The 26,059-nt window shown below is 36.5% G+C and overlaps 1 protein-coding gene across 10 annotated transcripts in view; it reads left to right on the forward strand.

Moving 5' to 3' along the window:
* Positions 1 to 26,059, forward strand: part of CNTLN (centlein) — a 199,158-nt gene that overhangs the window by 32,815 nt on the left and 140,284 nt on the right. For 9 of the 10 annotated variants that reach the window (XM_068928901.1, XM_068928897.1, XM_068928896.1 and 6 more), the window contains 3 exons: positions 10,160 to 10,294; positions 10,884 to 11,063; positions 18,624 to 18,757. In XM_068928901.1, the coding sequence (XP_068785002.1) occupies positions 18,660 to 18,757 (98 nt within the window). In that variant the 5' untranslated portion in view covers positions 10,160 to 10,294; positions 10,884 to 11,063; positions 18,624 to 18,659. Of the gene's footprint in view, positions 1 to 2,146; positions 2,268 to 10,159; positions 10,295 to 10,883; positions 11,064 to 18,623; positions 18,758 to 26,059 lie in introns of all 10 variants that reach the window. The other variant, XM_068928903.1, reaches the window with a different exon arrangement.

The raw sequence follows: 26,059 nt of genomic DNA on the forward strand, positions 1-26,059 counted from the left end.
TTGGATGTTTGGTACAATGACAAAACACTGTATTGTAGCAATCTGTGTTGAAACTCAACCTTAAAGCAATTTTCTAATGAAAACTGATGCAATGGGAATACCAAATAGAATATAAAAATGAGTATTTATTTAAGTGTTTATAAATTGGTGGTGTTTTTCATCTGTCTTCTTTTTTTGTTTTGTTACTGTGTTTGTAATTGGTTGGTTGGTAACTTCTGGTCTTGGCTGCCAGAGCTGTACCTCAGTTGTCATATGTGTATTTATTCCTAATGCTATGAGGTAGAAATTCAACTCCTTTGAGATCAATGGCTAAAATGCAAAACAGGATCTTACTGACCACTTTTTGTCTAACATTAGTATTAAATTAGTGGTCCAAAACTCTTATCTCAGTAGTATCTTTGCCATAAATACGTGCTATCTGTGTCCTTTTCAAGGAAAAGAGTATATAACTGCCTTTAAGTGGACTTCCGTCAGCTTACACCCTTTCCTAGAGTTTTAACTGTTGTTCTCCTGAAAGCTGACTGTTGCAGGTATCTTTTCCTATTTTCCTCTCTCTTTGAAAAAGTTTCCCACCTGGTGTATTGACCTTGTATGTGTCTCCATGATTTTTTTTTCTTATTTTTTAAATAAACCGAGCTTTTTGAAAGAATATGTTAAAATTTGGGACACAACAGGCTGTTCAGACTGCTACTTTCAGAGGGCAGTAGGAGAATAGTAATTCAGTCTACTGCACTGCATGCAATAGATAAATTATATTCATCTGCTTTCCTTAGATGTTAGAAAAATTAAAGGTGACTAACTATAACATTCAATGTTTTCTTTCTTTTATAACATTTTAATTAATTAGTTTTCAATTTTCATGTGAAAGAACTAAAGCTAATCTTTTTGTCCTAGACCTTGTAATGTTTCAAAACCTTATCAACTGATTATACTCCAGAGGGGTTAAAATAGTACTAGCTTGCCTCATTATCTGCACTTGGAAATCTTCAGCTTGCTGTGCAAATCTGTATTAAAGCCCCTTTAATGGGCCCAATTGGAAGAAGCATAATTCTACCTTCAAGCGTTAATTAACATTAATAAATTTCATTCTTAACTTTTGGACCTTCACCTGACTCTATTTTTCTTTGTAGTAAAATGCTGTTATTAAATTAAGACAAAGGTATACACATTATTGCCACCTTAACATTTTATTTCCAGTATCATATAACCTTGATTATTCTGGTGTAATGAGGGACATGAGAATAATTTTGGTAATGGGGAGTTTGGATGAATGCGTCAGTAGTGATGAGATTATGCAGAGTTTATAAACTCTTTATGAAGAAGTTACTCCAGTGAATGAGATTTATAAATGTTGCAGGTGAACAATATCTAAGGGTACTAACACATTCTTTTCATTAAAAAAAGCTTTTTTACTGAAGGTATACCTCAGAAAATGGACACAACCTTCAGTGTTGGAAGCTGCTTCTTTTATGTAGCCCCTTCTGTAGCTGAATAAATCTTTGTGCCTTGTTGCCTGCCTTCTTCTGGTTAGCCTTCTCCTTGAACTGAAGCAAAGCAGTCTCCTTTAGGATAAGGACTGAGTGAGGAAGACAGGAAGGAAAAAATACTTATAATTCCACAGGTTGAATATTGTGGATTCTGATTTATTGATCCAAGGCTACCTGAATTAGGTACTGTGATGACTATGGCTAATAGCTGTGGGCTTGCTTGTCTAAAGAAATTAATAAGCAGTAAATTAGGAGCTCATTAGTACATTTGTATGAACTCCCCATAGGGATGCTTTGCAAGCTGAAAATGCCATTCTGTGAGATAGCTTACTCCATTTTGAGGGAGTATGCTATTTATTCCTTCCTTACTATGCTTGCACTTAGTGTGCAAAAGAGCAGCTATAGTGGGTGTTGGTACAGGTATCCTGTAAATCTATGCTTGATCTTTTCATTAATTTGCCTGTGTAGCCAAGCTTGAAGTTGTCTAAAGGTTCTGGGTCTTTATTACTTGACCTTCCTGTTCTGAGAAAGATTTCAACAAAGATAGGCTGAAATGGACTCGGATTAGGCAGGAAAAAGTACAGCAAGTAGAGAAATGTGATGTAACTTGTACTCTGCCAGTACCACTGGTGTGAAATGCTTTATTCTTACACTAACAGAGCTCAATATTCAAGCCTGGAAAAGAGAAAAAAGAGATCTTTCCAAGGGCCTCATCTTTCTGATCTCGTTTGTCTTCTAAGGATTTGGGTTTTAGTTTTGACAATCTGTTGTCCACTTCAGGTAAGAATAGTTATCACATAGCCAATTGGAGTTACAGTGGGGTAGCCATTTTTTCTTTGAAATAAAAATGGTTTCAAAGCAGATGGAAAATTTTGTTACTGTAGGCGAGAATGACTCCTTAACTATGTTCAGCATCATTTCTGGTTGTTGTAGGGACACGTGTGTGTGTAAGGTCAGCATGGTTGTGAGAGGGTGAAGCTGAATTTCCTTCCTCCATGAAAGGACATTGTTGGTGAGAAATCTTGCTAAACATTACGGCTTCTTAGTTGAACACACAGATTTTCTGCAAACTCAAGCAAATTGTCCCTTAAGTTAAGGTAGCATAATGGAGCCTACAGAGTCCTTTGAAGTTAAGTCCTGCCCTTTTGAATCTGTTGACCGCAGTTAGGAAGGCGCTTATCAGAAAAGTTTATGATAGCAACAGCTATTCTTTGTTTACTACACCTGATCTGGCAGCATATACGAGAGTAGTGAAAGTTGCTAATTCGGGGATAAATGCTTACAGGCATCCTTTGCTGCAGACCTCTTAGTCCATACAGAGTTCCAGGAACAGACTGGCTCACTCTGAGGACCTTGTGTAGCCTTTACTGAGAAAGATAGTGTTAGAAAAAATACCCAGTTCTATCAAGGTGGTATTTTTTGATGTTCTTCAGTGAGAAAAGCTCATTTTAACAGGTTGTTGGTTTTGCTTTGGAATGGGGTGGGAGGGTAGAAGAGGAGGTGTTCTGGAATTTCTACTGCCTGACCCTATGGGCTGGGCTGCTTCTTTCAGTAGTTTCCAAATATAGCTGCTAAGGACAGAGGAGAGGTTAGAGAAAATGCAAGTATTTTGAACTGTGCTGCTTTCCAGTGCTGTATTGTAGGTATCATAGAAAATCTAGTCCCTCCTGGTGTAGAGAATTACTCGACAAAAGAGAAAGGGGATTTATTCATAGTACCTGATGGTTAAGGTGATACTAAAGTTGTGGCATATCCAAGATTGTCAATATTGGTTGTATTATCATTGTTTGCTCTAGTTGCCCTGCAAGCCGTCACAGTATAGAGGAAAATGCCCAGTTAATCTCTAAATCTGGCAGATGCATTACTGCAATTCATGCAGTACTAGGGGATATCCTGGATTTGTCATGAAGTTGCAGATTTTCTTTGTTGGCAGTAAGGCTAGTCTTGGAGCTATATGTTTTAATGAAACACTGCCTCTAATTTTTGCCCTCTTGCAGGGGAAGGAGCTTGTGTATTTTTTGTTTTGGTGATGGCAAACCTATTGCACATGTACCAGAAACACTTCTTGGCTCCCTTGTCAGTACAAAAACACAGCATACATCCCTACTTCAGCTGCTGGCTGCACTTGCTTCTGTCACACCTCTGCAGCAGAAGTAACAACCAGAAGCGATGCAACACGTTGTAGGGGATTGTGAGAAGTGAAAAAAATGATAGAACTTTGTATTTCTAATGCATGGGGGAAGAAGCAGAGAAGCTGTAAGGAGCAGTGTGAGTGGAATGAAATGATTTATGTCATGACGAAGTTTTGTCAGTGTGGTCACCTACGTAGCAGGTGCTTTGCTAGGCGTGGTTCTTTTGCTAATAGTGGAAGTGAGGTGCTAGGGTTACAAAGCTGAGTGGTACGCTACTTAAAGTCACAGTATAATTCCATTATATGTTGTAAAAATGTAAAATTCTGTCAGGTGCTTTGATTAAGGTAGTCAACTTTGCTAAAGACACTAAGTTAATCATATCAGACAAGTCCAAAGAGAGTAGTAAGGAACATAGTATTTACAGTGGATTATACTGTTTGACCCTTCTTTAATCTATGGGTCGGATGAAAATTCAGGAGGAAGACTCACTAGTGGCAAAGGAGTAAGTAGATATTCCCCATTTGCAGAATGACATCAGCTGTTCATATTTCTGATCTGCTGATCTCTGTAACAATTTTACCTGGAATTCAGAAATTTCTTTTTAAGAAGCCTACCCTTTCTCTCCAACATGTAAATGGTAGGTGAACACATTTGAATTGGACAGTGTTTTAAGGGTTTTTTTTTCCTTATGTACATCTTTAAGTTACCATGTCTTATTTCACCTCCATTATTGATAGAAATAGACATTCAAAAAATTGCCATTCATGTGGAAATGGAACCTGTGGATGCCTGGTTGCAGCTTCATTCTTTTTATTAGGCACATCCTTTAAACTCTTATCTCAAGGAGTCCGGAAAACCATGGCAGGGGAGAAGAAAGAACAAATTTGGTGGCATGGAAGTCAAGTGACTTCCCCACTTTAATTATTCTGTGCTGGATTTTTTTTTCTTCAGGAATATTACTTTTTTTTTTTTTTATTCTGTCTTAGTTTAGGAGTCAAGTTGAATGAATATCTGTGAATACAGTCTGTCACCATCTTTGGAATCAGGTGGAGAATCAGGTACCTGTACTGATGGCTTTTTACTTTAGGAGCAGTATGGGCTTAAAAATCATTGCATTTTAGATTGTAACTGGTTAGTGTCATTTAGACTATGAAGGGACAGCATACAGATTGCAAAGTGCAGCAAATGACTTCTGTAACATATGGTTACATTTTCATGAATTATTTACATAGAACTTCTGTTCATCCTACATCTGAAAATTAATTAAAGAATCTAATGAATAGTCATGAGATGAGAGAGCAGTTTTCTTTTGTTTGCCTTTGATTTATTTTTTCTTTTGTTTTTTCTATAGGAGGAGTATATTTGAATGTGACTGGAAATGTTATTTGTTAAACGTATATGAATGTTCAAGTTTAGAACTGTGAAGATTAATTTAAAAAAAGGTTGAAAAAGCTGGAGTGAAAATGGAAGAAGCTGAAGGAAGAAAAACTATGAAACATTTTTTTTCAATGGCACCTACTTATTCTTCAGTTTCTGCTAGAAAAAGGGAAGGTTAGAGGGGAAGGGAGGAAGTTAGGAGTGTGGCAAAGTCAACCTCCAATTTTCAGGAGAGTATGATGGGGAAAGGAGAAAAAATAAGGGAAAGATACATATATACACACATTTGAGTATGTAAATGTTCAAGTGGAAATTTTGAGGAAAAAATATTTGAAAAAGAATAATCCTTTCATATTTATTTAAGTTGCAATATAATTTCATTTAGTTTTATTTCAGTTTAGAATGTCCAAATTTCATTAAAATGGCAGCTTTTCCTGTTTTGAAGTCACTGTTTGGAAATAATGTTTTAACTTTTCTAGTCATCATTTCTAGTTATTTTGTGCCCGTTTTTTAATTTCTTATGTGATATATCAAAAGCTTACTGCTGTACAGTGAAAAGTTTCTCCTAAAGGATGAGAACCAAGAAAGTACAAGATGATTATTTGATACTTTGAAGACAGGTGATCACTTTGGTAGTGGAGATTGAATGCATGTCTCTTTCTTGCAGTCACAGACTGAGACTTGTAATACTGAGGTGTAGAGACTTGAGTTTTTAATTAAATGCTTCAGCAGTGAATGACAAATCAGGTGCTTTATTGCATTTCTGTACCTTTTGCTGCAGCAAAGGGGCATGTGCATGTCAGCTTTGCATTTCTGCTAGAATGATTTGTAGGCATACTTGATAAACTATCAGTAGGCATCTCTGTTAACATCTTAAAAGTTGTTTTGTTTCATTTTATCTATAGTTTGTGAATCTCTGTAGGGGCAGACAGTCCTGGTTCAGTCATACACTGATCAAATTTCAAACTCAAAAAAAAAAAAAAAAAACAAACCTCCACCCCAACAGTGTAAAAATTTGAACACTTAGAGTAATAGTATGTATAACTGTTGTTTCAAAGTTCGTTGTGCATGTTTTTTATTTATGAATGAAAAGTCTTACACTTAAGAATAGCAATTCAGTGATGATGTCTACAGCATCAAGCAATGCATAACTCCTAACAGCTGCATGCTAACTCATTCTTTTTGAAAACAGACCTCTAGTGTAATCAAGTGTTTCCATTGTTACTTTCACTGTCTTATGTAAGGTAGTACACTATGTTGAATTCATATTGGATAACAAGTTTAAATCAAATGCTTCTTGCGTATTTATTGGTATTAAATATAGACAAAGAAATAGTTGTAGTTACTATCAGTAAATTATTTGATGCTATTAAGGAAGAAATTTTATTGTATTGTAGCTAAAGATGTGCAAAGAAAAAGGATAATAATGAATTCTAGAATAACAGTTGTCTTGGACATCAAAAGACCTGCTCCATCAGGTCAGAATATTTTTTTCTTTGTATGTGTGGTTGCCTGGAGCATTCTGGACTTCAGTGTCATCCAGGGGATGCTCTTTGGTTCTTCTCAGCTAAGCTCAGGGATAACAGCAGATTCCTTTAGTTTGTGTTAGAGCAAATTCACTTCTAGAATACAGTTTTCTTTCTTGTATTTTGAAATTTTTCTATAGAAAAATCTTTAGAAGTGTATTCTAGTTGTATTAATTATATATTTTTTACGGTTCTTGAGCACCAGGCTGTCAAAAGCGTATTAAACACTTTTTGTTGCATTTTATTCAAACCAATATGATTGCAGTCAGTGAAAAATGTAAGTTTTAAGATTGTTATTGTGTAGCAGAACACTATATTTTAAGGTACCTAGACAAAACCAGTAAATACTATGAGAATCGATAAACTCTGGATGAGTGTTCTTATCTGGTGAAGTCTGTCAAAAAAACCTTGTGTGAGAGTTTGCCTCGTGTTTGGCTAGTTATGGGCTTTTTTGTGAGAGTGTGCGAGAGTGTGAGAGTTGTGTGAGAGTTTGCCTTGTGTTTGGCTAGTTATGGGCTTTTTTGCTCTTGCACTTGCGTACCAGAGTAGGATGGTCTTTAAGGAACACTACTTGTTTTCCCTCTAAGATGTCAGCCTTTATTTTCTTCCTCTTACTATATAAGGTAATTCATAGGCTGAGGAAGCAAAGTGCAAAAACAGCTGCACAGGCAAAGGCAGATGATAATTTACTTAATTGTCTGTATCCAAGAAATTCTTTTATTACCCTTACTTCTATCCAGCCATGGCTCCTGAGTAATGTTCCCATTTTTCCCCTCTTCTTAACCATGTGAAATGAGCAGATAGGAGAGTAAAAGTTCAGTTCCTTAGAAGAAAAAGTAAGAGTATACAAAATGTTACACAGGAAAAGTGTTTTGCACAAGCTGATGTTCAGTTGATCCCCTTTTGTTTATATTCAGGTTTATTTTCAAGTACATGTTTGTGTACATCCATAAATTTTGTTCATTGGTTTATACGTATACACATACACTTTCAGCTTAAGTTAACAATTAAACACTGTCTTAAATACAAGCTGGTTCTGTATCTTCACATTTCTGAGTCTTTACGTGACAGAACTGTTGGTAGAAAGATGTATTAATGGAACCCTTTGAGACTTTTTAGGTCTGATTAGTTGGTTGATCTGAATTAATGATATCAGAGGAAAAAAAGGAAGTTATGGAATACAAGTTTTCTACATTTTCTTTCACTTTTCTGATTTCTCCCATCCCTGTTTGTCCATTCTCTTCAGTTCCCATTCACATGATTTTTTTTCCTTCTTTTTAAAGAGCGCTGTTAGAAAGTACATCGTTTGCTATATTCTTTGAATTCCACAGTGGCCGCTATCAGTTTTGAAATAGAACAAAGATAGATAGATCTTTTTGTTGTTGTTTGATAGAGTGAGAATTTTCATGTAGGAAGGAAAAAATACCCTCATGTGGCCGCCCCCCCCCCACACACACACTATTTAGTAAACATTCTTTCACGGTTGTTTAATATTTTCAGTATTTGCTGCAGAAGTTTAGTTGTATTCCCTTCCCTTTCTCATTACGCTAAATAGCTGTGGGGTTTGCTCTTGCCTGGATTTTTTTTTTTCCTCTATGTTATATCTTTCATTTTTCATTGTATAATAAATGTCTTACAGTGTGCAGATGGCAGTATTGGTCAGAAAAATGAAACCTATTAAAAATAGGGGAACAAGGAACAATATATAGAGAAGATTTTGGGAGATGATAGAAGAGGACGATAAAAAGACTTGCAAGAAAAGTGAAAGTTTAATATGTAAAGAAAAAAGGGAGGAGGGAAGAGGTCTACAGAAGAGAAAGAGACATTCAAAGTAGTTTAGAAAAGTTAGAACCAAGGTATGTTAGTAAAAACAAAAACAAGAATGAAAAGAGATTCAATGCATGAAGAAATAAAGTAATAGATATATCTAATGACAGAGATATATGCTTAATACAGAGATTAATTTCACTGCACATTCTGAAATATATTTCTCTGGTGCCTGAATACCACAGAAGCTCATTAGTTGCTTGAATAATAATTGGTAAAGAAATTATTTACATCAGCCTTAATTTTACAATCGAATAGGGGCAATTAATGCTTTTATACAATTTAACTCCAGTAACATTGAAACAGATTGTTTATTGGGTATTAAGCTAGTTGTCAAATGTTACAGCATGATACAGAATAAAGAACTGATAAGATTTACTTTGTGCTGAGTAACAGTTTTATTATTTTTATAGAGTAGGAAGGAAGAACATTCATTGTTTGAGGAGGAGCTGGTGTGTAGACTGCTATTCAGACTCTCAAAATTGCGGAATCACTTTTGTGCTTATTCCATTGTGGATAATTTCCTTATGGAATGTGGGTGCTTAGGCTACCAACACACTAACACTGATAAACATACTGAGCGAGCTCTGCTGATGCCTCCACAGCTTGCTTTGTATAAAGGGCTGCTACCTGTAATGTGTGTGTTATGTTTCTAGTTGTAGGCATGTTACTTTGAGTTCCGTCGTGATGTAGTTACTCTTTTCGCCCTGATCATTAGATGTGAGTTTAAAACTAATAGTTATTGAACATGAGTTCAGCTCTGACTGCTGTATTGTCTATATGTATATTTGTTTTCAAGACATTTTTATTCTTTTTTCATGTCTGGCACACATGTGAATTGGAATTAACCATTTGCAGGTTGAAAATGGTATTTTAAGAAACCTTTACAAGGGTTACCAGCAGTATTGTGGACTAATCAAAAAGTACTTTTTGATTTTTAACATCAAATAAACATCGAATAAATTTCATTAGGTCTGAATATTAAAGGCAGTTGCATTTTTATTCTCAAACAAAAACTTCATCTGATTCTTACTGCAGTTATAATGTCACTGCTAGGAAAATCTTTAAATCAAATACGACTTTGATTTAGGAAGCTGAGGTAACAGTACATGAAATTAAATCAAACTGCTGAATAAAAATGCAAAGTTCTAACACACATTTAAGATTGCAGATGGTGTAATGTGAATGCCTTAAAAGAACAGAATACAGACGTAACACAAAGTTGGATTTGTTTTTCTAATGGCCGTAAGATTTCGTTATGTGCAATAGAGTAAATTTTTGTCTGTGTTCCAACAGTGTTGACTTATTTGCCTTAAGCTGTAAATTTTATTTAGATTTAATGCCTTTCATACAACTGTTTTGTATCATAATCTTTTTGATTCCTTCACTTAATACTTGTTTCTCATTATTTTCATGAAATTTGGAGAAGGTTCAACTCTTTGGCCAGATTTTTGAAATGTTAAAAGTGCAAGTGAAAAAATATTGTAATGTATTCTTAATTCCCACCAGAAATATCATTTCTGCAGATGACTTTAACCTTGTCTAAGCTTGACTAAATAAGTTCCATTCAATTTGTAGTTATGGGCCCCTTTGATGGCAGGAAGATAACTCTGTTCCCTGTTTTCATTGCTGTGTTATATAATGATGCATTTTCAAGCATATTTTAAGTAGTAATGAATCAAAAAGAATGCTATAAAATGACATCTGGTAGATTGTTACGTGACACAGGACTTAGGTCTAAAATGATATGAGTACATGCACGTTCTTTTACAATTACCTTTTGTCTATTAAGAAATTTTTTTTTTGATAGAGGCTCTCGGGACAGCAGCAGGAGATAAACAACTTAAAACAGAGAAAGATTGTTGCGGATAAGGAAAATGCCCATTTGAAGAATGAATTCAGTAACTTGAACCAGAAATTTAAAGATAAAAGCCAAGAACTTAAGGTATATTGACTTGTACATAGTTTCCTAAGACCGTAGCTTTGAAGTAGCTCTTTAAGCAATGTCAGCCTTTGTGGCACAGAAAGTGACAAGCTTGGAGAAAAAATTGCCTTAGGCCTTGCTATACCTCACAGTTGTTTCACACGCCAACTCTGAGGAAGATGCTTTAAAGCCTAGAATCCAAGCTTTATAACTTTCAGATAAATAGTTAATGATGGAAATGGAGCAAAGAAAGTAGGAGTGTGAAGATGTGGCTTCTTGTAATTAGATTCTGATGGGACTGGCATTATTAATTGATAAAGCCGAGGTCTGGGAGGATATGTCTGTGTGGGTCTCAAAAATAGCTGGGGACAGCATCAAAGGCAGCTTGATCAATTAATGGGCTCTTTGCAAATGTATACTCATCAAAGCTGTCATCCAGCTAAAAAATATGACCCTTCCACCTGCATGAAAGAGGCCAATAAAAGTACACAGGTGACCTTGGCCATCAAATATAGAAGAAGCTGCTGTGAGGGTAAAACTGCACAGTTTATATTTGCTGATTAGTTCTTACTTTTTTTTGTTTATCGGCCCTTATGGTACTGTTCTACAGGACACTGAGGAGTGTGCACAGAAGAAGGAAGAGCAAAACAGACTGGTTATAAAAAATCTGGAGGAGGAAAATAAGGGATTGAATACACGCTGTGCTGACCTGCTAAATGACCTGGAGAAACTGAGGAAGCAGGAGGCACAATGGAAAACAGAAATATCTGGCACTGATGCCAAAATAAAGGTATGAAATGGAATGGACTTCTGGATATTATTTCAGAACTAACTTCTCTGGGCATTTACACTACAAGTTATTTTCTTTAAATAACAAGTTATATATTCAAATCTACCAGTGGGGACTGACATTCATTTACATTCCTTCGCTTAAGACCCACAGCTTTTTAAAAATTGATGCTGCAAAGCAGGAGTCTGACTTCAAATAGTCATCTTAAAATGTAATCATTAAAAAATAAAAGATACTGCATTTTAAGATAAAGGACGTATATATTAAATAATAAAAACATAAAAGTATTATCATTCAAGATTTTTTTCTCAATGTATAATTTACTGAACTATAATTTGATTGCAGTAGACTTGGTATTTGTTGTTTTGGAAGAACACTTTACAACTTTAACTGTAGTTTTGAATAAATTGTATCTTAGCCTGCAGAGGGCTCCACTCCGAGAGACCTTATTAGTGAATATAATATATTAAAACATTTTTTTCACAGTTTATAATAAAATGAAAAAGCAAGTAATATTTTTGATGCATTGTACAGAATATTGTATTTTTTTTTATTTAAATACGTTAGTCTGTCCCATATGTTGATGAAAGCTGGCATGTTCTTTTTAAATTCCTGTAAAGGAAATAAGCCACAGACATGGTATCAAAGTGTTTGATGGCTGCTTATGTGCCTATGTAGTGTTCTTCCCTGTCCCCCCCCAACCTGGCTAGTGAACCCTTAGTTACAAAGCTGTTTTCTTTACAATATCAAATTGCATTACCTTCTGGTGTATTCAGTATAGTTACTATATCTATTCAGCATCTTGCACAGAAACATCTCTTGCAAGTTATTCATATTGGGGACACTTCTGACTGTTATACTCATGGAAAGCCTTTGTGAAGACTTTTGTTCAGATCTTTTAACATAAGAAGTAATGTCCTTGCAAATCAAGGCTCTTGGAGTGGTTATGATGAAAGGATTGTAGGATTCCCAGAACACTAAATGGTTTGTTGATCCTTGGGGGGAGAAAATCCACTAGTGCACACTAGACTGATTTAATTTTCAAGTTGCCAAATGTATTGTTTTCAATATCTGATAAATTACTGAAAATTACTGTTATCCACACCATCAGTGAAAATAGTCAGAACTATTTTTAACACATCAGTCTTCATGGCTAATAAGGTATGCTCAATGAAGAAAGGTGTGCCACAGCCATACGATTCCAGAGATGGCAGTAAGCAGTGGGGGTGCTTTAGGGTGGAATCATCAGCAGTCAAAGAGATTTCTGGCTTGCGTAGGAGTAACTTCTCGAGACAGGTACTGCCTGAGCCAACCAGGAATGAGGCACAGCAGGATCTGCTGTTCACAAACAAGGAATAACATGTTGGGAATATGATAATCAGTGGCAGCCTTGGCTGTAGTGACCGTGAAATTGTGAAGCCCAAGATCCTGGGAATGCTGAGAAAGGTGTAGGTTTTAGGACAAGAGATTTTGAGTTTATTCAGGGAACTTGTAAGTGGAACCCCTTGAGAAGCAGTTCTTGAAGGGTAAAAACTCAGAAAAGCAGGCAGGTCATTTGAGGACATCTTCCTAAGTATGCCTAAGTTTGGTATATCCCAATACTCGAGGGAACAGTGATAGCAGACAGTAGATAGGGCTGAGGTACTCAATGTCTTTGCCTCAATCTTCCCCAAGGTCCTACAAGCCTTTGTGTCTAGAGGCAGGATTGACAGAGGAGGAGTGCCAGCAGTGTATGCGTTAGGAATTACCCAAGAGAGCTTTTTCAAGTCAGTGGGATCAACTGAGTATCCAAGGGTGCTGAGAGCTGGCTGATGTCACTGTGGGGCTGCTGTCCATCGTCTATGAAATGTTGTGGTGACTGGGGGAGCTCCCTTGTGACTAGAGAAAAGCAAACGTTGCACTCCAACAAAAGACAAAGGGCTGATCCAGGAAACAGTGACTGGTCAGCCTCACTTCAGATCCTGCATGGAAAAAGTCCTTTTAAAAGCCATCTCTGGATGCCTAAAGGAGACTGAGAACAATCAGGCAAGGATTTACTGAGGGTCAGTCGTGCCTGATGAACCTGATTGCCTTTTCTGCTAAACCGATCTGTGGAGAAGGCAGGGGAGTAGTGCATGTGGTAATTCTCAGCTCTTGCAAGGTGCTTGACACTGTCTCCTACAGTATTCTTCCCAGGCTAGGATGTTACATCTGCAGGGGTGGACAAATTTAAATATATCTGTGGGCAGATATATTTAAACACCATCTGGGCAGTTGGGTTCAGAGGGTTGTGGTTAATGGATTGTACTCTACCTGAAGGCTGGTATCAAGCTGGGTATCGCAGGGCCTGTCCCAGAAGCCATCCTTTTTAGCCTCTGTGTCAGTGACCTGGAGGAGGGGACAGAGGGCACAGTCCTCTGAGTTTGCAGTTGACCCCAAACTGGGAGGGGGGACTGTTTGATGTGCTGGAGGGCAGGGCTGTTCTGGAGGGGTCTCAGCAGAGATGGGCCAACGAAGACCTTAACAAGGATGCCAGCACCGCCGTGCCCGAGGCAGCAGTACTGGGGTGGCTGCAGGCAGGGCCGAGGAGTGCTGCTAGCTCTGTGCTTGTGGGATGCCTGGTCCTGGCAGGGGGAAGGAGCCCGGAGACACTGTGCTGCCTGCAAGGCCCGGCCGGCACCTGGCTGCGGTGGGGCTGTGCTGGGCACTGGCCTGGACCCCCCACCAGCTGGCCCCAGTCTGTGGGTCTGTGAGCCTGAAGCCCCCCAGCTTGTACCTGTTTTATTTGGGGGTGGGTGGGTGTGGGGGGGGAGGTTTCCTTTCTGTTAGACAAGTGACTTCACGCCTTTGTTGGTGTACAGTATTAGGCAAAGTGTCTTATCTCACAAGACTTATTTTAAGATTGGAAAGCATATTATAAATATTATTTGCGTGACTTAAATGTTATATGTGACCTCTAGGAACCAGGAATAGAGTTTTTTCATTACTTTTGATCAATATTTGATAAAATAAGCATTCATGAAAAAATATAGAAATTTGTTTACTTTTGTAGTTCATAGTTATTTTTACATAAACGCCACTTGTAAATATTCACTTAAACTTTTGAATTACTCCGTCTGTTCCTGGCTTTCCCCCTTTCTATGACTAGACATTCTCCAGAATCAATATTGGATGCCAGATGGCTTTTAAAAGGATACTTATAAACAACATAGAAAGTAGTAGCCTTATCCTCAGAGGTCAAATATGAGGTTATCACAGTGCAGTATACTGGGTGGCAGATTATCTGTTATGGACCAATATAACATATCCTTTAAATACTTGTTAATAGCAATTTATGAGTAAATTTAATAGCAGAATTGTTGTTTTGTGGTGGTGGTCTTAAGTGATTGTTAAAACGGCAATAGCATTCTATAAAAGCGTTCTGTAACGGTTTAGAAATGCTGTCCGCTTCTGAAAGCCAGTTCTGCCTCGCGATCTAGAGTTTGGGAATCATTAGGATCTCTTTTATACATTATTTTGAATAACAAAAGCTATTTAACAATTTTGTAGATGATGTTGAATACAGAAACTATTCAAATTAGTCTTCTATATCTCTGTAAAAATAAATATCAAATTGTATCAATGTAAACTATATCAACATTATTTTTAAAACGTATTTTAGATGATAAAAACATTAAGTCTAAACATCACAGATTTTCAAGGGCTGTGAGTCACTGCTTCCTTTTGGATGAGTGGCCCTCTGTTCAGAGAATAAACTAACTGCTACTAGCTAATTTTATCAGAATTTAAAATATTTTTCTGTGCAGAAGTCACTTGTGCAGTTGTTTCCAGGCCTGCTACAGTCTGAACTGGTATATAAAATCCAGCTTGCTTAAATGGAGAAAGAACCACTATTATGGCTAGGTTTTCTGTTTGAGGAATATTTGGAAAGTATTAAGGATGATCTGTTTTATCAGTGTAAATCCTAATGAGGTGGGTTAACAGGAAGAGAGTTGGTAATGTGGCTAAAAAAGTAGCTATTATATTTTTATGGTTTGCCTTCATATAAATAGTATACGGTACATAAAAATACCTAGCACTAGGCTTTCATAGCCTCTACTTTCAGTGTTCAAGTAGGTCTTACCTTGTGCTTCCCAGGGCTTCTATCAGCTTTCTCCATCTCCTGAAAGTCTGCAAGTGGAAGAGCTGATAATCTGCCACCGTATGCAGGGATGTGTTTCCATAGTTAGGAGTGAATTAGGGATTTAAGTTATTTGGCACTTCCGTGGGTGGAAGAGGGGACTTTAACTTAAGGTGTGTATTTAATTTTTTTTTTTACTACATCTTTTACAAAAGATGTAGTATATTTTCCCAAACTTAGTCAGAAAAGGCTTTATATGCAGATACAAAACCTGGCAGACTGGCATATTTTAAGTAGAGGTGATCTAAAAGACAGTGTAACTACTTACTGTTTTCTTGTTGGCAAAGTACTTCTTAAAAGTACCTGATGTCTGAAGATAGAATTTCTGAAGAAATATGAAAGGTTATTCTCTTTTAAAATGTAACAGTGTGAGAAACAACCCTCTCTGTCAAGAGGAGCCTGGAATTTCAGTTGCACAGAAAAAATGAGAGATTTACTGGGAGGCAAGAACTTGAAAAAATACTCTTAACTCAGTAATGATATATAACAAAGAAAACATGGAAATCAAGCTACGGTATTTAAAAGTGACTTTCTAACAGTTTTGAAGCTACCAATACAAAAAAAACTTAATTTACATTGACTTCATAATAATGCTACACACTGTTATGCTACCTCATGCCTTGTCTGTATGTTAAACTTGTCATGTTTGGTTTGGAGTTCTTTTAAATTCACATGACTTCTGAATTTCCTGTATTTGCAGTTTTAGGGCTTGAAGTGATTAAAATATACCTGCAGTGTTTTACCCTCAATTATTATTCTGTTATTAGTCTTAATTTCATTTTAATTAGGGTGACTACTTTACACTGATGGAAATAATAAGGAGCAAGTATGTTAACAGTAGACTTACTTTTCACGCTTCATTTTCGGTACTGTTTTAAAGAAACACAATTTAATGTATCTTTTCTTTTTCTCTCAACATGCATTCCTCTTCCCCCCAAATATATAATCAGAATTTTAGAAGTTTCAACTTACTATATTCTGAATAGTATTTACTTTGTTTTAATATATTTCAGGATGCTTTAAAAGATCTAAATTCTAAGATTCTAAAGTGTCTGTAGGTAAAATTGAAATTAACTTTAATTTGAAAATAATTTTTAGGAGAATTTATATATAGCAAATTTCTACAGTCTGGTTGTTTACATGAGGAAACTTTCTCTGCTGCTGTATTAGTTGTAAAAAGTAAGATAAATTCCAAATGATTTTAAAAGGAGTTAATAAGAATTTGAGGGTAAAAGATTAGATTTTGTAATCTTAGATTCCTGAATGATGCATAAATTCTATTGAATATCTCAGTGTGTGATATTTCAGTGTACAAGTTATTTGTAAAACAATTCGGTCCCTGCATTTTTTTTTTCCATGTTTCAACCTTTTCAGTAATGTTTCTGATTTCCAGAAGAGCCCACCTTTGTCAAATTAAATTAATTTTGTTAGCTGAAATTAAAATCTGAAGTTATGAAATTCAGATTTAGGGTGACCCACTGGATGACAATTTTTTGTTTTTAACTTTTGCCATCATATGGCTTTGTATGCAACTGTACCTAATGACAAAACCATTTGTCTTCTATTCTTTGTACTTTACTCTGCAATGGATGTTGGGAACTTCAGCATTGGCAAGATCATTGTTGGTACAATCCATACCATGAAGAACTTCCACAACTTTTTAGCATGATATGAAAGAAATGCGAATAGAATTTATTCAGGGAAAATGCAAACTGTTATTATTTTTGTTAACTTAAAAATTGTAAATGGGAAATCATCTCACATATTACAACAACTTCTAGTTATTGGGGAAAACAATACTGAAAAAAACCTCAGGAACGCTTAGCTGCAGATTATAAAGATAAACACTTTATGGCACCTCAGCATTTTTTTTATTGACAGAATTAACTGTCTCCTGTCATTCTGAAATTTTTTGTTATCTGAGAAAAAATAATTTTTGTTAGCCAGCCTGCAAGATCAAATGATGGCTCATCAGTCAGATACACTGACTGAGTATTTATATAGTGAGTATTTATATAGTGAGTATTTATATAGTGAGTATTTATATAGTGAGTATATAAACTGAGATTTATCAGGAAACAAGTAGTTCTACTTTGTTCACTTATGAATTCTGCTGTTTCCCAAAATTTACATTCCTTTTATTAACAGGAAGTGACGATTCTTGTCAAAATTAAAACAGTTTTGATTGTAGTATACTTCTTATGTGTCCAAATGTGTATAACACAGTTTTATATTATTTTAAAAACAATTCATAATTTGCCTTTCAACTCTAAAAAAAAATATTTCAGTACCCTCAATATTTGAGACATCTATGCTGAAAGAGAAAAATACACTATTTTGTTACTTATTGTTGCATGTTTAACCAAGTCTCTGTTCAAATGGAAGAGAAACTAATGTACTCTTGGCAATAAATGAGACACTATCCTACCAGGATGTATTTAGTTCAAATGGTTAATGTACCCTGGAGTGTTTGCCTCAGAGCAAGTAAGTGATTTTTGCCTTTCAATAGTGATACCAAAGTAGGTCTAAGGAAAGGTGTTACCAGATTCGGAAACTCTGCTCTAGATATTACTGTATTTATTCTATTTCCGTTCTTTCCTCAAAATATTCTGGGAGAATAGTAGTGCAAAGCTGCTTAAGGCCTAAAGTACTGTTGCTCTAAGCCGCTAAACCCCCAAAGAACTCTGATAAGGCTCTGATAGAGAAACATCTAAGCCTTGCTTGGGTAAGCTGGCTTGTTGCTATATTTCTCATATATACTTTCACACTCTGCTGACTAACTTTTACAGTAAGGCTTACTGTAAAAGGCAAACTATGGCTTGTTTACATTATTTTCAATGATCATTTCCAGAAGTTTTTTTCTTGCATGCCATTTCTTTTCCTAAATTAGAAGTGCAGAAACATATGCTTTCTATAATACCATATTTCAACAAACAGTCTCAAAAATGAGTCTTTATTCTGATTTCATGTATGAAATCTGTGCAATTTTCGGAGAATTTAAAAACAACAACGGTGTAGTTGTTTCTTGTACGGACTAGGTTTCTTCTGTTTGAATTCTACAAGGAAAAGATTTAATCAACAGTCGTGTCGCTTACGATTGCTCTGCGAAGATTTGATTCAGAATTCTTCTACGTGCAACAAATAAATGAATTACAGAACAATTTTTACAGTAAGAAATAGATAGCTGCCCAAAATTGAACATAGCATTTGTCTGAGATTTAGTATTTTTCATATGCGCATGCACACACACGTATGCAAACAGACACAAATACATATATGTATTTACTTAGCAATAGAGATATGGGTGTGTATGCAAGCACATGTCTACGTACGTGGTCCATGTAGTATTTAAGTCTTTCTTTTACACTGTGTTCAATATATTTCAAATGCTTCTTTTGCAGAATTTGGAAACTGATTTAACAGAAGCGAGAGAACAAATGAAAGAGTTGCACAGTAAATGCCGTAACTTGTCATCTCAGCTAGCTGTGAAGCAGGAAGAACTCTCCCAAAAGGATTATGATATGACCAGAGCAAGGCAAGCATTTTATGCTTTCTTTAACTATAATTCCAAATCTTTTCAACAAGACTATTGTGCTCCTTGGAAAATGGTATCTCGCATTAGAGATGTTTTTGTGAAACAGTGTATTTTCACCCCATTCTGTTTTGCAAAGTGTGAAACTTTTGCATGTCTGCTGGTGAGTGACAATTTATGCAGACTATCTCTGATATATTTTCGCTCTTATTAGATTAATTATTACTATTTTTGAAGTAGGAACGGACATTAAGAATTACACTTCTATAATTAGCGTTGGGTCAGAAAGTCAAAAAATACCAGTAGTAACAGAAGCAAATAACTTGGAGAGATTAAATGTCCTAAACTTAGGAAAGTTGGAAGCCTGACTTTAACATTTTAATTAGTTAGGGCTGACAAGTCAGCAGGAGTCTATTTAGGCCTGTACTAAAGGTTTAAAATGAGGTGATTTAAGCCTTTTCTTAGGTTTCACGAATCTCTTTCTCATGCTGAATCTGGAAGATTAGTGCTGCATATTTAAGACATGGAAAAGAAGTGAAGAATGGAATGCATTATATGAATTGACTAGAGTACTGAAGTCATCAAAATGAGAGTAATGGCGGAAGACAGTCAGAACTTTAAGTGGATTGTCAAGAAACTGGCTAGTCTTCACTTATTTATATAGCTCTAGAGCTGTCTATAGTATTTATCACTCCTGTATTAGGCAAATAATATTCCCTTCCTCAAAATATGCTTGTGTTTGAAGAGCTGCAGCTGGGATGATGTTTGCGCTCAAATGTAAGAATACTCTGCTTTCTAATGACTTCTGTTGTATCTGTGCTAAGCATAGCTAATTTTACTGTGGGGTATCAGTAGTTGTCTTCTGAGGAAAAAAACTAAATATATGATCTTTGTGATACCTCTGACCTGATTCATTGTTTTAGTATCTGTTGAAATCTTGACTGGAGAAATGATATCTAGGTAATTTTCATTTTTTTAAAGCTATATCATTTGGGATCTTATATGTCAAAAAAATAGACATAATTTAATTGGATATTTATTTAAAAAGTTGTTAGAATTGTAAAATTCATCAGCAGAGCAGTAGGCTTTACCTTCTGAAATGATTCTCAGAAATAATGTGTGTGTGAGAGGGCTAGGGAGAAGGAAGAGGGCATTTTTAACATCAATTAATATTTGTAAAGTTTTTATTTACTAGTTGCGGTTTATGATATTACACATTGAGTTGGACAAATCAATAAACTTAAAATTTCTCAAAAATGCATTATTTGTTAACCACTGCAAAGCAGTCGCTTAGTATTTGTCACAGGTGGATCTTGTTTAAATGAGTAATTAAAAAAAATACCTTTTGAAACATAGTGTCTGAACTGGAGGTAACAAAGTTGTATAACACCCTTATTTTGAAGTGTTTGATCATACTCTTTATTTGCTGCTCCGTACAAGCGAATTTCCAAATTAATGGAAAAAGTTAAACTTCAACAAACAGATCAATACATGTTTTCTGTGCTGAAGTCTTTTCACTTCTGGATTTTAAACTGATTTCATGATGACTGATAATATTTTTTCCACATCAGTAGTACAAGACTTATAATTGTCAGATATGTGTGTGTATATATATATATTTGATGAGTCTAATCATCACTCAGTGTCTACTAATCTATCCTAATGAACTATTTTTGGCTTCAAGTTCCTTGTTGATTTTTCTATTATGAAAAAAAGACTTATGCCAGATTGATCATATAACGTAGAACTTGGCTTCACACAACAGTTTCAACCATTTACAAATAAAGAATTTAAAGTATTTTGTATTTTTATGGTATAGATTACTGGAATTTTTCCACATCCTAAAGTGAGAAAAATGAAAATACAATGTATGTGAATGCATAGGTATATTGGTACATAGATAAGACTTTTTTTCTATTGGTTCTTTAATTATTTTGACTTTTTAAAATGAAGTCTTGGATCTGGGTTGGTCTTATGATTGCAGTGTGTGTTTGGTTTTTTTAACTGAATAAAAGGTGTTTCATTACCCTTGATTAAGACTTAGTCTTATGAAAATATTACATTGAATATTCATTTTTACTTTTATTCTGGTAGAAAATTAAAGTAGTACAGAAAATCCCCTCTGTCTGTTACTATCTCCACTTTACCATCACCCACTTCAAGCTTTTGCAGCTAAAAATGACAAACAGCTCTGATTAGCAAATCTGTGTCCTCTCCCCTGCCTGCCATCTCCCCCCTTTTTGGTCAGCAGACCACACTCTAATACTAACCAGTCTAATACTCTAAGCACAGTACAGTCTAATAATTCTTAGGAATGTGCTCTGGAAGAAGAAAGGAAGGAATCTGGCTTCTTTCATTCGGTGTCTTATTTCATACACAGTATACACAGATGTAGAAAAACAGAAGCATGTTCTCTTTCAGTTGACATATATATCTCTCTGCAATACTGCCTGGAATTCTTCTTACAGTAGATTCTCAAGTGGAAAAGAAACTCAGTAAGGTCTAGGTGCATGCTGAGCGCTGCTCTGTTTCTTGTGAGGTTGTAACTTCTTGCTCTGTTCTTTCTAACAAACTGTTAGATTTGCAGAATTTTTGTTTGGTTAAACAGTAACTATGTCTGCAGTCACTAAGAGAACTATTTTCTCTGAGTAGTACTCTTGAAGTACTCAATTCTGATCTAACTCTGGTCCCACAGAGCAGCAGGTGTTTTGGAAAGTAGCACCAATGTCAGTAAAAGTCTGTCATGGGCTTCTGCCTGTCTTAGGTGTGGAAAATAAATCCTCTGGAAAAAGATTCTGGGGGAGAGGGGTGACCATCCTGTATGGCAGTTGTCTTTGAGAAGCTGCCACCTTTCTTTGTTAGCTTTATTTTTGCAAAGCACTTTTGGCCTCACTGGATTTATTTTCGGATTGCTAAAGCAGCCCGAAATGCATCTTCCTTGGGATTTTTTTTTCATGCTCATACTCAGTGTTGATTTTCTGAATCTGTTTAGAATCCCTGGTAGCCTTTCCATTTTTCTGTTCTTGAAGTCTAGAAAATCCTGATGTTTAGCTCTCAAAAATAATTCCGATGTATTTTTTGTGACTTCTGTTTTAAAAATATGCTAAAAATCAGGGTTTAAAACTTTATGCCTACTGTGCAGTGCATAGTGGTATATCGCTCACTAGCACAGATCTCTGGTGAAACACTAACCATAAAATGGGTAAGGTCGTCTTGACTCCCTGGGTCTTGCAGTTTGCTGTATTTATTCTTGTTATTCATGAAATAATTGAGCTATCTCTACCCTAATCAATAGTATTAATCTAAAATACTGATATTCCAGCACAAATTATCTGAGTCATACTGCAAACCTATTTGTAGTGTCTTCATATAGTGTCTTCATTGTTTGACACAAGATCCCTATCTCTAATGGAGCTAGCTTAAGTACCTCAAGCAGTCTAACTGTGAGAACACAAGGCTCACCATTAGATGATTTCCTTTTTTCTACTGGAACAAGACTATTTCCAGTACCTAAAGTGCCTCGTCTTTAAAATATACCTGAATAGTTACACAGTGTTAGTAAGCAGCTGTCCCTTACGTCTTTCTGCTATATCTGCTGACGTTTCTTCTGCTTACTAGCTCTTTCTGTTGCTGGGAAAATCCTTATTTTTATATATTCTTCCAAACATTTAATTCTTGAACCTAGCAAAGCAGTAGTGGCCCAGTAGTGAATCAGTGGTGTGGGACACCACTGATTAACGCTTCTTCCCTGTGAGGGTGGCCAAACATGGGAATGGGTTGCCCGGAGAGGTTGTGGAGTCTCCGTCCTTGGAGATGAACCCAACTGGGTACGGCTCTGAGCAACGTGCTCTAGCTGACCGTGCTCTGAGCAGGGGGGTTGGGCCGGATGATCTCCAGAGATGCCTTCCAGCCCCAACTGTTCGGTGATTCTGTGACATGGTTTCTTATTGTGGAGACCCCATTCGTGACTAGATGGCTCTACAGTGTGACACCTTCACATCCCTTTTAAAAGTTTCTGAAGTATGGAATTAATTTTTCCATTGCAATTAAGCTACAAAAAAAAAATTAATTACTGACATGAACTGCAAAGTAATCCTATGAAGTTGTTAGGTACTCATCCCTCTACTGTGAGAGGCAGCCTCTACCTCAGTGTCTTCTTCCAGTTAGTTAAGGCTCCTCCTGAGTTCTCTGTAATCATGTCAAATATTCAAATAGAAGTACACTGGAAAGAAGCCAAACAGCTGAATTTAGATACAGGTTCACTGAGCATTAAAGATCAGTGAAATTCAAATTTGACAGATAACTTGAAAACAAGAAGAATAAGTAATAACCAATGATGGTAAGTCTTAGTCAGTATTTGACTCTTCCATGCCTTGGTAGCGGTAAGGATGACCCCACTCATGGTCCCAGCTAGTTACAGGAGGTCCAACCTGTAAAGCTCTGTCCAGCTCCAGAGGATCTGTGTGGCCCTGTCTTACAGAACTCTTCTAAGTGGGACAAAGATAAAATATGAATACAGCTGTGTATGGTTCAATGTGTATGTAATTCACCCCTACCCAGAAAAGCTTTTTTTAGTTAATCCAAAGGGCTTCTTTGCATGTCAATTAAGACAGGATGTAAAACATGTTTTGAAAAAATGTTCTGGGCATACATGCTCTTGACAAATCTGGTCTTCCCGAGTGAAAAGTATTATTTGAATCTGGTCAGACATGGAAATCTTCCATATTTTTTTTCCTTCTCATCTAGGTGAAATGCATTCCAGTATGTATAATTGCTGTGGTGATGAATAATTAATTAGTTAGTTACAATTTAGTATGAAAGCTTCTCCTAGGAATGTCTTTGCGTTCTATTTGTACAGCAATTCTCTGTGCAGGAGTTCACAATAAGATTTTAGTCTCAAGTGGTCTTCTGCAAAACTAAATCAGGTATTTAAAAACAATTTCAGCACAGGTTTATTTACAGCTTTGCTTTAGCTTTGTTGACATCTTGGCTGTTTTTATTTGGATATATTTGCTGGCACCTAGTTCCTATAGTATTTAGAAGTATTTAAAATGTGCAGTATTTCTGAGTTCCAGACTTGAATGAGTGCCTGTATTTCATTAATAGCATCTAACTTTTTCAGATATTATCTCCAAGTTCATACTGGTAAGCAGTTCCTTCTGGACAAAACTGATTAGGATACACGTTATTCTTTCCTTTCCCATTGATATATTTTTTTTCTCCTTTCCCATTCTTCCAAGTTTTTGTAAAAATTATAAAAAGTGATAGCCAGAAGAGATAGAGATGTAGCTAGTTCAAAAGATTTTGGAGTCTGTTCAATAAATTATTTTGGATTATGTGTATATACATCATAAATTTGAAGGATAAGGGAGTATTTTTGGTACTAGTCTTTCCTAGAATTAGTTTTAGGAAACTCCAGTGAATGTCATACCTTTTCATTGTTCTGACAATATTTTATTTTTTCTGTGTCTTATTGATTTATTTTGTATTCAGCAGCCAAATAATACTGACATCCTTATCTTAAACCATTTTTAATTTTTCTTAAAAAGTTTTGTTCAGTTTCATTTTTCCTCAGCAACATTGTAGAAGGTCAATTAATAATTCTTTTTTTAGAAGAAATATGTAAAAAAAAACAAACAAAAAAAAAAAAACAGTGGTTTAACTTTAGATCAGCAGCCAGAATTTTTCTACTCCGTATGTGATCAGTTTTCCATGTTTGTTCCTGATTAAAAGAAGCTGAGGTTTTCCTATAATTCCAAAATGTTCATGAGGAAGTAATTAAAAAAAATACTTGTAATATTTAAAGCTAAATACCCTGATGTTATTGTGATCTTACTTTTGTGGCTAAAATGAGTTAGCTCTATTATTCTGTTTTCACTTGAGCAAAATCTGAGTTTTTTATAGCACTCTATAGGTATTGAAGTGTTAAATCACAGACTTTTTTTTTTTTTTCTCAGTGATATCCAGTGGCTTCAGTACTAAATGGAGTGGAAATCAGGGCAGAATTTACCTCTCATTGTATCATGATATGTTATTTACTAGGGAAGAAAAAAATAGTAGACCTAGCAAGTCTTTTGATTTTGGTGCTTAGCTAAAAGAAATTTTTTATAATGCTGTGGATGACTCTTTTTCTTACATTTGTGTTTGTTTACTGTGCCTAATATATTGCAACATTTCTTTCAATATGTACTTATATATCTCTATGCTGCATGCTTGTAGGTAAACACCCTCAAATAGTTTATTTATTCTACATAGTCATATATATTTTTATATGTGTGTGTACATATAAAGCCATATATATTTAAAAACCCAATAATCACAGAATGGTTTAGGTTGGAAGGGACCTCTGGAGATCGTCTAGTCCAACCTCCCTGCTCAAGCAGGGTCACCTAGAGCACTTTGCCCAGGATCACGTCCAGACGGGGTTTGAATATCTCCAGCGAAGGAGACTCCACTACCTCTCTGGGCAACCTGTGCCAGTGCTCTGTCACCCCCACAGCAAAGAAGTTTTGCCTCATGTTCAGATGGAACTGCCTGTGGTTCAGTTTGTGCCCGTTGCCTCCTGTCCTGTTGCTGGGCACCACGGAGAAGAGACTGGCCCCATCCTCTTGACACTCCCCCTTCAGATACTTGTACACATACATCAGATCCCCCTTAAGCCTTCTCTTCTCCAGGCTGAACAGGCCCAGCTCGCTCAGCCTTTCTTCACAGGAGGGATGCTCCAGTCCGCTAATCATCTTCGTAGCCCTCCGCTGGTCTCTCTTCAGTAGCTCCATGTCTCTCTTGTACTGGGGGAGCCCAGCACTGGACACAGGACTCCAAATGTGGCCGCACCAGGGCTGAGGAGAGGGGCAGGATCACCTCCCTCCACCTGCTGGCAACACTCTGCCTAATGCACCCCAGGATCCCCTTGGCCTTCTTGGCCACAAGGGCACGTTGCTGCCTCGTGGTGAGCTTGTTGTCCACCACGACTCCCAGGTCCTTCTCTGCAGAGCTCCTTTCCAGCAGGTCAACCCCCAGCCTGGACTGGTGCAGGGGGTTAGTCCTCCCTAAGGGCAAGACCCTGCACTTGCCTATGTTGAACTTCAGGAGGTTCCTCTCCGCCCAACTCTCCAGCCTGTCCAGCTCCCTCGGAATGGCAGCACAGATCTCTGGTGTGTCAGCCACTCCCCCCAGTTTAGTATCATCAGCAAACTAGCTGAGGGTGCACTCTGTGCCTTCCTCCAGGGCACTGATGAATAAGTTGAACAAAACTGGGCCCAGCACTGACCCCTGGGGGACACCGCTAGCTACAGGCCTCCAACT

This window comes from Struthio camelus, chromosome Z (assembly GCF_040807025.1).
Source record: "Struthio camelus isolate bStrCam1 chromosome Z, bStrCam1.hap1, whole genome shotgun sequence".
Classification (NCBI taxonomy): Eukaryota; Metazoa; Chordata; class Aves; order Struthioniformes; family Struthionidae; genus Struthio; species Struthio camelus.